Source organism: Geotrypetes seraphini, chromosome 7, assembly GCF_902459505.1.
Source record: "Geotrypetes seraphini chromosome 7, aGeoSer1.1, whole genome shotgun sequence".
NCBI classification, from domain to species: Eukaryota; Metazoa; Chordata; class Amphibia; order Gymnophiona; family Dermophiidae; genus Geotrypetes; species Geotrypetes seraphini.
The window spans coordinates 115,192,350-115,205,994 of record NC_047090.1 but is presented as its reverse complement, the minus strand read 5'-3'; the positions used below and the strand labels follow the sequence as shown (position 1 = coordinate 115,205,994).

At 45.9% G+C, this 13,645-nt stretch overlaps 1 protein-coding gene across 7 annotated transcripts in view; it reads left to right on the top strand.

Moving 5' to 3' along the window:
• Positions 1-13,645, top strand: part of MGA (MAX dimerization protein MGA) — a 479,481-nt gene that overhangs the window by 212,300 nt on the left and 253,536 nt on the right. For all 7 annotated transcript variants that reach the window (XM_033951892.1, XM_033951893.1, XM_033951894.1 and 4 more), the window contains one exon: positions 4,232-4,508. In XM_033951892.1, the coding sequence (XP_033807783.1) occupies positions 4,232-4,508 (277 nt within the window). The remainder of the gene's footprint in view (positions 1-4,231; positions 4,509-13,645) is intronic.

Below are 13,645 nucleotides of genomic sequence, written 5' to 3'. Positions count from 1 at the left end.
CTTTCCCTTGTCTGCAGCTGAGTGCCGGTTCCCAGCGCCTCGCAAGTGAAGACTGAGCAGAAGTATTCATTTAGAAGTTTGGCCTTATTGGAGTCCGATTCTACATAGTTCCCATCGGGTTTTCTAAGGCGTACTATCCCATCTGTGGTTTTTTTTCTGTCACTAATATACCTGAAGAAGGATTTATCGCCCTTCTTGATGTTCTTCGCTAGATTCTCCTCCATTCGGAGTTTGGCCTCTCTGACTGCTGTTTTGACTGCTTTTGACTTGGCCAGATAGTCTTCCTTAGATTCTTGCTTCCCTGATTGTTTGTAGAAGATGAATGCTCTTTTGTTCTTTTTTATGAGGTCTAAGATCTCTGGGGAGAACCACTGTGGTCTATTGTTTCTTCGCCGTTTACTTACCGATTTTATGTAGCGGTTGGTTGCTTCGTGTATGGTTGATTTCAGAGTTGACTACATTACCTCTACATTAACTGTTTCGGTTTGGTTCTGCAGTAATCGATGGACGAAATTTCCCATGCTTTCGAAGTTTGTGCCCTTAAAGTTGAGGACCTTGGTTGATGTGCTTGACTTAGTGAAACCTTTCCTGAGGTTGAACCATATCATGTTGTGGTCACTGGAGGCCAATGTATCGCCTACCGAGACCTCTGTGACACGTTCTCTGTTGGTGAATATTAGGTCCAGTATTGTCCGATCCCTAGTGGGCTCTAATACCATTTGTCTGAGTCTTGCTCCCTTTATAGAGGTTAATAGCTTCCTGCTGCTGCTGGTCGTAGTGGAAAGTTTGTTCCAATTCACATCAAGCATATTGAAGTCTCCTAACAATACTGTGTCTCCACGCAAAGTGATATTCTTTATGTCTTCGACTAATTCTATATCCATGTCCTCCTGTTGTCTAGGAGGTCTGTATACTACGCCAAGATACAGGCATTTGTCCTTCCCCCTAGCCAAATTCACCCAGAGGGATTCCCCATTGTACTTGACATCTGTGATTTTGGTAACTTTGATGTCCTCTTTAGTGTATAGTGCTACCCAACCTCCCATTTTGCCCTTTTGTCTCGACAAAGTAAGTTGTATCCCGGTATAGCCATATCCCACCCATGGAAGTCTGTGAAACAAGTCTCGGATATCGCCACCACATCTAGGTCGGCGTTCCTCATTTCCGTCTCTAATTCAAGAATCTTATTGCCCAAACTGTGGGCATTAACGTACATAGCCCTCCATACCTTATGTTTGCTATGTCTCTGTGTAGATATTCCTGCTTGAGCTAATTAGACTCCTATAATACTGTTTGCAATGTGTGTACTTACCTCTGACTTGGAAATGCAGTGTGTACTTACCCCAGCCTCAGAAATGGATTGGCAACTTACCTCGCCAGGTTGGTTACTTGCGTCAGTACGAGAGTGGGTGCCCTACCCCCAACTTACCTAGTTTAAAGCCCTACGAAGTAGGCGGGCTAGTCGGTGTCCAAAGACGTTCTTTCCCCTTCTGGTCAGGTGGAGTCAGTCTGGTCCCTGTAGTCCTTTCAGCGCCTCTCCATGGTTCAGGAATCCGAAGTTCATCTCCCTGCACCATCCGTGCAGCCAGTCGTTTGTCCTCTGGATATGATCCTCCCTGGCTCTTCCCTTGCCCCTCACTGGGAGGATCGAGGAGAAGACCACCTGTTCTTCCATCCTCCTCAGCTTCTCACACAGGGCTCCAAAGTCTTTAGATATGTTCTCTGGGTTGTTCCTGGCAGTGTCGTTTGTTCCGACGTGGATGAGAAGCATGGGGAAGTGGTCATGGGGCTTGATTAGTCTGACTAGGCAGGCAGTTACATCTCAGATCCTGGCCCCTGGCAGACCGCAAATCTCTCTTGATTGCATATCTGGTCTGCAAATTGGTCCCTCGGTGCCCCTCAGCAGGGAATCCCCAATGACTACCACTCTTCGCTTCTTTTGGGGGAGCTGATCTGTTGTCTCCGGAACCGTCTGTTGTTTAACTTCCTGTACCTCATTGGCAGGTCCTTCCTGTATCAGCTGGAATCTGTTCCTCAAGGTGATTAGTGGGGGTCGATGTAAAACTGCCCTGTGAATGAGAGAAAGAGACAGAAGAAGGGGAAGAGGAAGGTCTTCTGCATTTGCCTGTGGAGGAAGTTACCAGCTGCCAGGAGTCAGCGTCTCCAGCCTCTTCTTGTACCCCAATCGTTGGTTTCAAGGTTGCAGGTTCGGATGGTTTGGGCGTCCTGAGGATGGTCTTGTCTGGCTCCTGCTCGGGGATCTGGGACAGCTCCTGGATGACTCCGTCGATGAAGGCCTCATCCTCTTGGATGCTTTTTCAAGTGCTTTACCTCCTCTCTCAGGCTCCTCAGCTCCTGCAAGATGTCTCCGTCTAGCTGATCTATCTCTTCTGTCTGTGTGGAGACTGTAGTCATCTGCTGCTTGGGGATGGCCTGGTGTGCCCTGAGGTAGGTTGACTGTTCTCTTCCATCGATTCTTCAGGTCCTGGAGTTTCTGCAGGATGGCCTGAAGAAAGATCTAGCAGTAGCTTCACTCCAGGTACAGATTTCTGGTCTTTCTAGTATGGGCCTTCCTCCCTGAGGCAGTTCATCTGAATGCGGTTCGTTTTCTGGATGGCGCGTTGCAACTAAGGACTCCCTTGCGCCTTTCTTGTCCAACCTGGGATCTTAATCTGGTTCTAAACTCTGGCTCGTCCACCTTATGAGCCTCTAGAATAGGCATCTCTGATGGATCTTACGATCAAGCCAGTCTTCGTGGTAGCTATTGTCTCAGCCCACAGGTTTTCAGAGCTTCAGGCTCTTCTGCAGGGATCCCTTTCTGCGTATTACGGATTCCGCTGTGATGCTTCGTACTGTTCCTTCCTTTCATCCGAAAGTCGTTTTCATTTTGCATGTGAATCAGGAAGTCCTGCTTTTGCTTCCTCTGGTTCAAGGGCATAGGACCGGGTGTTGCAGTTCTTGGACGTGCACAGAAGTTTATTGCAGTATCTGGAGGTCACCAACGAGCTTCGCCTCTCTGACCACCTGTTTTGTTTTGGCGGGTCCTGCCTGCAGAGGGAAGCCAGCTTCTAAGGCTACCATTTCTAGGTGGGTTTGCATGGCTAGTTCTATGGCTTACATGGCAGCCGGTAAGAGCTCATTCTTCCAGAAGTGTTCATGCTCTTGAGCAGAGTCTTCAGCTGTTTCTCTGGATGAGATTTGCAGGGCTGCCACCTGGTCCTCCTTGCATACATTCACCAAATTTTACAGGATTGATGTGGCAGCCAAGCAGGGTGCTGCTTTTGGTGCCTTTGTTTTGTCAGTGGGCTCATCAGTCCCACCCTGGTTTTTTGGGACTGCTCTGTTATGTCCCACTGATCCCGGAATAAAGTGGGATTGTACAAGAACGAAAGATTAGGTTCTTACCTTTGCTAATCTTTCTTGTAAATCTACACTTTATTCTGGGAACCCACTCTATACTAGCTGCCTTACAAGTTCTGATAAGCTGGATTTCTGTTTTCTGACCTGCCTTTATAAGAGTGCTATCAGAATGGGTTTAGCAATTAGTTTAGGGGGGGACCCTAGTTTAGGCACCCCTTCTGACAGTGCAAGCTGTGTCTCCCTACAGCACTGTTTTGCCATTCAGATTTCTGTTGTTTCATAACCTGTTTTATTTTTCATTGTTGCTGTTGTGGCATGTTAATATGAGCATAATTGATTTGGTTGCCTGGGAGTTTCCCTCTCTATCTCTTGTTATTATCTTCTACAGATGTTCCTGGTTGCTTTAAGGTTGACTGGTGAGCAGAGGCGCATGCTCAGTTATGAGGGGGAGGGGGTAAAATCCTCTGAATTTTGAGGCTTCCTATAGATCCTGGTGGGTGAAGGAACATAACCCACTGGTCCCTGGATTTATAAGAAAGATTAGCAAAGTTAAGAACAGATTTGAGCAGAATATCAAGCTTTGATTTTCCCCTAATAAAAACATTTGTCATCTTACTTTTCTTAGCCAAGCAATCTCCTTTCAAAATCATAACCAGTGGAAGGGTGCATGTGTGAACATTGCACAGATCAACATTGCTGGACAATGAATAGCAGATGGCATATTAAAGATATGTTTTTGTAAATAGATCTACTTAAGTCAGTTCTTCTATGTGGTATTAATTATACTACATAATGCTCTATAATGGCTGTGTAATGTTCCAAAATATTACCATAATAGCTTTCCACCTTTTTTTTCTTTTATATTTTTAAGGTTAATGGTAAAAGCTACCCCCAGGCAAAGCTGTTGTTAGGACAGATGGGTGCCCTACATCCAGCGAATCGGCTAGCTGCTTATATTACTGGCAGACTACGGCCCACAGTATTGGATATATCCAGTCTAAGTACTGTGATTTCAAAGTTATCATCATATACCAAAACAGCTTCTTCTATCACAACTTCAACTCTTGACTTTTCTACTACCACTACTATGAGTAATGGCAAGAAACATACTCTCACAAACCAGAAAGTTCCTGCACAGAAGCCAGTAGGTATGTCAGAACTGTTTTCTTTGTTTTTGCATACTCAGTTTGCTTACTGTATACTGTGAACCGAAAAAAATAATCACATCAAAATGTGTTTTTTTTTTGTCATATCTTCCATAAAACTTGGCTGATTCTTTTGAAATTTAGTGTGTCATGAATGAAGTTGATGTAATATGTTGTAAATATTTCCCAACATACCACTCCCTTATGAAAATGAATTGTTGCTATGTAGTTGGTTTTCACTGCTGAAGACCAAATTCAAATAAAGAACTTGGTACTGCTAAAAGGTTACAGCAGTCGACCATTGTTGAAAGAGTTCCCACAGAAGGGTTGAAACAAAAACGGCCTTGATGTTTTGTTACATTGCGTAATGGGCACTGTGGATTGTAAGCCAGGAGGTGGATGACTGTGCTTGATTCGCACGTGAGCACATTGACGTGAACTGAGACAGGAGGAAACGCCGCAAACACACTGAACAACTTGCTAAATAGTAAAAGAAGCAGGAATAAGACACACAACTGTGGTTAGGATAATTCATGATGATCTGAAATTAAAGTATCTTAAAAGCGTCATGCCCAAGAGTTAACTTTATACAACAAAGACACACCTGAAATGGTGCAAGAAGCTTTTGACCAAGTATCCAAAGCACAGCGTCAGCTTCATCTGGTTTATAGATAAAATATTTTTATTTACAGTAGCTCCACCGATTAACAGACAGAATGATCACCTGTACGTGTCTTCAACAACATTGAACCATGAGGTTAATGCCAAACACCTACATAAGAACATAAGAACATAAGCAGTGCCTCTGCCGGGTCAGACCATAGGTCCATCCTGCCCAGCAGTCCGCTCCCGCGGCGGCCCAAACAGATCACGACCTGTCTGAATCATCTGAAGGGGCTCCCCTGCCACCTTGGCCTCCCAATTTGGTCCTGCCTTCCCATCGAAGTCCCAGCCCTCCGGTCCTGCACATGCACGACCTGGTTGGTTTATACTCATTACCTGACAAACTTTCTATACTTTTGTTACATCCCAGCTCCTCCCTCAGTATCCCATGATCCCTTTATCCCTCAGGAATCCGTCCAATCCCTGTTTGAATCCTTGGACCGTACCCTGCCTGATCACTTCCTCCGGTAGCGCATTCCAAGTGTCCACGACCCTCTGGGTGAAAAAGAACTTCCTTGCATTTGTTCTGAACCTATCTCCCTTCAGTTTCTCAGAATGACCCCTTGTATTTGCTGTCCCCTTCAGTCTGAAGAATCTGTCCCTATCCACCCTCTCTATGCCCCTCATGATCTTGAAGGTCTCTATCATATCTCCCCTGAGCCTCCTTTTTTCCAGAGAGAAGAGTCCCAGCCTATCCAGCCTCTCGGCATATGAGCAGTGTTCCAGCCCTTTTACCATTTTCGTTGCTCTCCTTTGGACTCTCTCGAGTACCGCCATGTCCTTCTTGAGGTGCGGCGACCAGTACTGAACGCAGTATTCCAGATGCGGACGCACCATCGCTCGATACAATGGCATGATGACTTCCCGTGTTCTGGTTGTTATGCCCTTTTTTATGATGCCCAGCATCCTGTTGGCTTTTTTCGAGGCTGCTGCGCACTGTGCAGATGGCTTCAGTGATGCATCCACCAGCACACCCAAGTCTCTCTCGAGTCTGCTGTCTCCCATCAATACCCCCCCCAATTTGTAGCTGAACAACGGGTTCTTTTTCCCTATATGCATGACCTTGCATTTGTCCACGTTGAAGCGCATTTGCCATTTGTTTGCCCAGTCTTCCAGCTTGTCCAGGTCTCTTTGTAGGTCCTCACACTCCTCCCTGGTCCTAACTCTGCCGCACAGTTTGGTATCGTCTGCGAATTTTATAACCTCACACTTTGCCTCCTTTTCCAGGTCATTGATGAATATGTTAAAGAGTAACGGCCCCAGCACCGATCCCTGTGGCACACCGCTCGTGACTCCCCGCCAGTCAGAGTATTGACCCTTTACTCCAACCCTCTGCAGTCTACCCGACAACCAGTGCTTGATCCATCTGTGCACATCCCCTCCCACCCCGTGGTTCCAAAGCTTCTTAAGTAGCCTTTCATGTGGCACCTTGTCGAAAGCCTTCTGAAAGTCGAGGTAAATGATGTCTATGGGCTCCCCTTTGTCCATCTGACTGCTTATTCCCTCAAAGAAGTACAGCAGGTTCGTTAGGCACGACCTCCCCTTACAGAATCCGTGCTGGCTTGTTCTCAGTAGGCCATTCCTCTCAATGTGCTCGCAAATGCCATCCTTGATCATAGCTTCCACCATCTTCCCTATAATTGAAGTCAGGCTCACCGGCCTGTAGTTCCCGGGGTCACCCCTCGATCCCTTCTTGAAGATGGGTGTGACATTTGCCAATTTCCAGTCCTCTGGTACCTCACCCGTTTTCAAGGATAGGTTGCAAACATGTTGGATTGCGCCCGCTATTTCCTGTCTTAGTTCCTTCAGAACCCTTGGGTGGATCCCGTCCGGGCCCGGTGATTTGCCGCATTTTAACCTGTCTATCTGTTTGAGGACATCCTCCTTACTTACCTCTATGTGTTCTAATTTCTCAGCCTGTTCCCCACTCATGAGGTCCTCTGAGTCCGGTATATTAGAAGTGTCTTCGCTCGTGAAAACCGACGAGAAGAACGTGTTCAACCTCTCAGCTACCTCTTTATCCTCCTTAATCACTCCCTTCCTGTCCCCATCGTCCAACGGCCCCACCTCCTCTCTCGCTGGTCGCTTCCCCTTAACGTAACTGAAGAATGCCTTGAAGTTTTTCGCCTCCCTGGCCAGCCCCTCTTCGTATTTCCCTTTTGCTTTTTTAACCTCCCGGTGGCATTCCTTTTGGCATTTCCTGTGCGCCTGACGGTTTTCCTCTGTTGGGTCCTTTTTCCAACTCTGGAAAGATACTTTTTTGTCTTTTATCGCCCTCTTTACTTCTATTGACATCCAAACCGGGTCCTTTGATCGCTTGTTCTTGCAGCCTTTCCTGAAACTGGGGACGTACATTCTTTGCGCTTCCTGCAGGGTGTCCCTGAATAAGGTCCAGGCGCTTCCCACAGTCTCCATCCTAAAGATGTTTCTGAGCTTCCTCCCCACCATTTCCCTCATAGCAACATAGTTCCCTTTCTTGAAGTTCAGCGCAGTTGTTGCGGTCCTCCTAACTATGGGTGTCCCTCTTTCTAATGTGAATCTGATCGTGTTGTGATCACTGTTTCCTAGCGGTCCTCCCACTTCTACCCCTCTTGCAGGCCCCCCTAAACCGTTTAGGATGAGGTCAAGAGTAGTACCCCCTCGCGTCGGTTCTTTGACTAGTTGCTCCATGAAGCAGTCCTTCACAGCTTCTACAAATCCTGTCTCCCTCGTGCAGTTGGAGTGACCCGTACTCCAGTCTATCCCTGGGTAGTTGAAGTCCCCCATCACTGTTACACTTCCAGTCCTGCACTCCTGTTTCAGTTCCGCTTCCAAGTCGTGTCCGACTTCCTCTGGTGTACCAGGTGGTCGATAGTAAAGCCCCAGTTTTATGCCCGCACCCTTGTTTCCCGGTAATTTGACCCATAGCGATTCCAGCCCCTCTGCCTTTGTTGCCATATCCATCCCGATCGAGTGGATAGAGTCCTTTATATATATACTACAGACCTAACCAACCTTCAGCCAATTACTCACGGTCTCAGTTGCAATCTCAAAACTCAGATTCACAGATCTGTTCTTCATTGACCCTGGGGTGAAGATCAACAGCGCATACTACAGGGATATCCTCTTGACACAGAAGCTGTTGCCAAAATTGGGAGATTACTTTATCTTCAAACAGGATGATTTCCCAGCACATCGGGCAAAGGATATCGTAGAACTGCTACACCGGGAGATCCCAGATTTCATTGGCCCAGACCTCTGGCCTGTGAATTCATCAGACCTAAATCTAGTTCTTGTACAATCCCACTTTCCGGGACTAGTGAGGTTATTTTCTTGTACCTGCCAGAACTTGTAGGAAGCATCACGTTTCAGAGACCTAAGCTCTACCCCACTAACCTCTGCCCTGTCCTCTCAGGAACCAGTTTCTTTCCTACAAGCCAGATTGTAGGAGCTTGTCTTTTCTGCTCATGTTTATTTTCTCTAAATTTAGTGTTTTCATTTGCGGTTTTTGCCCTTGTACTGCAGAGGTTTCCTGCAGGGACTGCTCTGAATGCGGGAGATCGCAGACCTTTGGAAAAAGTCTACTTCCAGGGAGTTGACTGCTTGTCAGTGCACCCTCTGGACAGCATCCATTTTGGATCGATGCTCCAGGGATTTCTTCCCTTTGGGAGCTAGCTCACCCCAGGTTCGTCCACTAGTGGGTCAAGCGCAGGCTGCATGGCTCCGTGAAGGTGCACCTAGGATTGGGACCAGACTGCATTCCTCTGCTAGGCATCTACACGGCATGTGCGCGGGTGGCAGAGGTACTCAGCTGGTTGGGCAGTCTGAAGATTTGAAGTCCAGCTTGCCTGCTTCCTAAAGCAGAGGATCTCCCTGCAAGCAGTTTCATCTCTCTCAGCAGTGTTTTTCTAGTCAGCACATGTCACAGTGAATACAGGCTGACATCCAAATTTTGGGGGGGGGGGAGTATATAAAAAAAGGGTTTTGGGGTGATTTCCCTGCATGTCCTACCCCCCTTAAAATCTTAAAAATCACCATTTTTTTCCCCAGACTATTTTAGTGCAAAATCAACACCTGCAGCATTTTCCCCAATTTGAAATAAAAGTTATTTTTAGCACTTGAAGGCTTTGTTTTTGCAGGAAAACCACTCAGATGACTCCCCAGGGTGGATTCATGCCTTATTTGCTGTGTTCCATGTGCGCTGGGACCCACGAAGATGAGTGAAGTTTACTTGGATCCTATGCCTTCAACCTCTGAAGAAGGTCTTCCCACTATTACTACCTAGGTGCCACGAAAATGGTATTGAGGAATTCTGGGGAGTGTGCAGGCAAGTGCGCTTCAGGGGAGAAATCTTGCAGATCTTCCAAAAGTTCCAAAAAGGGTCTGCAGGAGGTGGCTCCTGCCCCAGAGGGATGGGTTTCCACATGACTTCATTAATGTGATATATCAGGCTTATTTGGCAAAGAAATCTCTGCCTGTCACCCTTCTGCAGGCATCCTTGCCGGCGGTAGGGACCCCTTCTCTTTGCAACCAGGTTCTTGTCTCTTGCCTCCCTTCTTGGGTCTCGGTCTGTATGCCAGTTGTGCCTGCGGTTGCTCCTGATACTCCTACAATGCCTCTGCTTATGAAGGTGGGCATCACAGCTGCTGAAGATGTGGCAGCCCTGGCGGATCTACAGAATCGGGATCAGAGTGCAGTCCTGGATCTGGGGGAGGATCCTATTGTGTGCAGATTTTTCAAGCCTGCGCATCTGGTGGATTTGATCTCCCATTCTCTCTGGAGCTGGGCAGCCTGTCGATGTGAAATATTCCCTCATGAGTAACCAGAGGCCGCAATCCGCCTCTTTCTGATCATCCTGATGTTGTTCAGATTCTTATGGAAATTTGGGAGGCACATGAGGGTCCCTTGAAATGTGCTTGTGCCATGTCTCAGCTTTGTCCCACATGGCGGATGGTTTAAACAAGTGTTTCGTTTCCCCAAAGGTGGATTCCTCAGTGGCACAGGTCACCAAATACACTTCTCTCCTCAGTGACGGAAGGGTAGTCATGAAGAATGTCCAGGACCAGCGTGTGGATTTCATCCTTAAGCACTGTTTTGACTCGGTGGCCACCAGCATAAAGGTGGCATTGGCCTCTTCCTTCATGGCCAGGGCATACTATTCCAAGCTCCACCTTGATACTGACACTTGTGCTCTGGGACCTGGATTTTCTGGTCTCAAGTGTGGACTATATGGCTGATGCCTTGTATCATTGCAAAGAAAACAATCAAATCAGTTGTATTCTCTAGACTCCACTTTACATTAGCACGATATACCACATATAGAGTCCTAATTGGCTTCAATCTTTTCCAAGCATTCTCTAGATCAGTCCAGGAGCTAGTCATCACAGTATCACCTCCGTCATCAAGCAGACTCGGCCTTAGGAGAATCTGCTGAAAATGTTCTTCAGAGTAGCCTTCAAAACTAACTTTGTATTGAGCCATATTCTTTTGTCAATGCAAAGAAAACAATCAGCTCAGTTGTATTCTCTAGACTCCGCTTTACATTAGCACGATATAGCACATATAGAGTCCTAATTGGCTTGTTATGTCTTGTTTAGCTTATAGACCTCAGTGGTACCACCTGTATGCCACTAAACTTTTAGATCATACAGCGTTCAGGCACCCATAGCCGTCATCAGCCTCAATAGATGAATACTTTAAATATTTTTAAATACTTTATTTTAAATAATTAAATAGACAAATATAAATACTCATCTTCATCTACGCGGGTGGGGGTAGGCACTCCAACATAGATCTATGTTTGGCCCCAAAGGGCTTTATCAAGGAAATCCCCCTGCAATATACAATAAATATATAGACATCAGATTCAATCCTACACTGTCAAAAATAAATCATTGAAATATCTAAGCAACTCTCACAGATCGTACCTTAAATCAAGCGGCTCATGTTCCCCATGTTTACAGATTTAACCAGGAAACATGGCCTCGGTGTTCTTACTTTAAATAGCCAAACCCTTTTAGAATGTGATGACATCAAACTTAGCGCTAGACACATCCCCGCTCACATACTGAAACGGCCAAAAGTACTCCCTTATATTAATGTCGCCCATTCAATTTTGGCATTTAACCCCATAGGTATAACAGAATTCAGCATAAATATCCATCTTTGTTCCATAAAATTTAATCTCTCTTTTATATTTCCACCATCCCACCCCACCCCACATGAACCTGATCAATGACCCGCCATCTTAGATCTACAATTTTATGTTTTTTCTCCCTCCAGTGCTGGACGAGGGGAGCTTCCATATTACCCATGTTTATTCAGGATTTATGTTCAGTCAAACGAACATTGATCTTCCGACTCATCCTCCCTATATATATATAGTAACTGGCAGGGGCATTGAATCATATATATTACTAAAGAGCTCTGACAAGAGGTGTTTGAAGTGGCATAGTAGGTCTTACCCGTACTTGGGTGATTCCACCTCGGACCAACTAAAGCCTGTTCACACCATTGGCATTGACTACAAGCCGAATGCCAATGAATAGCTCTATTCTCCACTTTTTTAATCTCAAACCATTACATTACAAATTAGTGACTTCTATTCCGCCTATACCTTGCAGTTCAAGGCGGATTACAAAAGAGCTGACTGGACATTTCCAATGAAGATACAATATATATATTTTTTTGGTTACAAAAGAGGTGAGAAAGCTAGACACCTATGAATAGACAGCAGTTCACCCGCCGTCCTACCTCTCCTATATGATGCCATAGGATAGTTTTGAAATAGAGGGCTTAATTGCAATATCGGCCAGTGTTGTTTTATTATAGCAAAAAAAGCAGCACTTAGCATCGTAAATGGGAGCACAACAATGAGACAATCATCCTGTGTTATTTCACCCTTTTCTTGAATCAATAGGGAATGTTGAGCAAACTTAGCCCGCGGACCGATTTTTGCGGGTACCCCCTATCATAGAACTGACCACTCAATAGCCTAGCCTGCTTTTCGAATTCCCCCTGAGTCGAGCACAACTTCCAAATTCTCAAAAATTGACTAACAGGAATATTAAATTTCAGAAAAAAAGGATGGAAACTAGAAAAGTGGAGAAAATGATTTTTATCCACATCCTTTCATAAGAACATAAGAAATGCCTCTGCTGGGTCAGACCCGAGGTCCATCGTGCCCAGCAGTCCGCTCACGCGGTGGCCCAACAGGTCCAGGACCTGTGCAGTAATCTTCTATCTATACCCCTCAATCCCCTTTTCCAGTAGGAATTTATCCAATCCTTTCTTGAACCCCAGAACCGTACTCTGCCCTATTATGTCCTCTGGAAGCGCATTCCAGGTGTCCACCACACGTTGGGTAAAAAAGAACTTCCTAGTATTCGTTTTGAATCTGTCTCCTATCAACTTTTCCGAGTGCCCTCTTGTTCTTTTACTATTCGAAAGTTTGAAGAATCTGTCCCTCTCTATTCTCTCTATGCCCTTCATGATCTTATAAGTCTCTATGATATCCCCTCTAAGTCTCCTCTTCTCCAGGGAAAAGAGACCCAGCTTCTCCAATCTCTCAGCATATGACAGGTTTTCCATACCTTTTATCAGACGTGTCGCTCTCCTCTGAACCCTCTCGACTAACGCCATATCCTTCTTAAGGTACGGCGACCAATATTGGACGCAGTACTCCAAATGTCGGTGCACCATTGCCCGATACAACGGCAGGATAACTTCTTTTGTTCTGGCTGTAATACCCTTTTTGATTATACCAAGCATTCTATTCGCTCTCTTAGCGGCCGCTGCACACTGTGCCGTCGGCTTCATTGTCATGTCCACCATTACCCCCAAGTCCCTTTCCTGGGTACTCTTATTCAATAACATCCCTTCCATTGTATAGTTGTACCTCGAGTTTCTGCTCCCCACATGTAATACCTTACATTTCTCAACGTTGAACTTCATCTGCCATCTCGTCGCCCATTCTTCTAGTTTGATCAAGTCCCTTTGCAATTCTTCGCAGTCCTCTGTAGTCCGAGCTCCATTAAATAGTTTGGTGTCGTCCGCAAATTTTATTATCTCGCACTTCGTCCCTGTTTCTAGATCATTTATGAAGATATTAAATAGCAGCGGCCCGAGTACCGAGCCCTGCGGGACACCACTCGTGACCCTCCTCCAGTCGGTGTAGTGGCCCTTCACTCCCACCCTTTGTTTTCTACCCTCTAACCAGTTTCTGATCCATCTATGTACGTCTCCTTCCACCCCATGGTTCTTCAGTTTCCGGAGTAGACGTTCATGGGGCACCTTGTCAAAGGCTTTTTGGAAATCTAGATATATGATGTCTATGGGGTCTCCTTTGTCCATCCGTTTGTTAATCCCTTCGAAGAAGTGCAATAAGTTCGTTAGGCACGATCTTCCCTTGCAGAAACCATGCTGGCTGGTTATCAGAAGTTCGTGTTTTTCAAAGTGTTGATCGATGTTTTCTTTTATCAGTGCTTCTGCCATTTTCC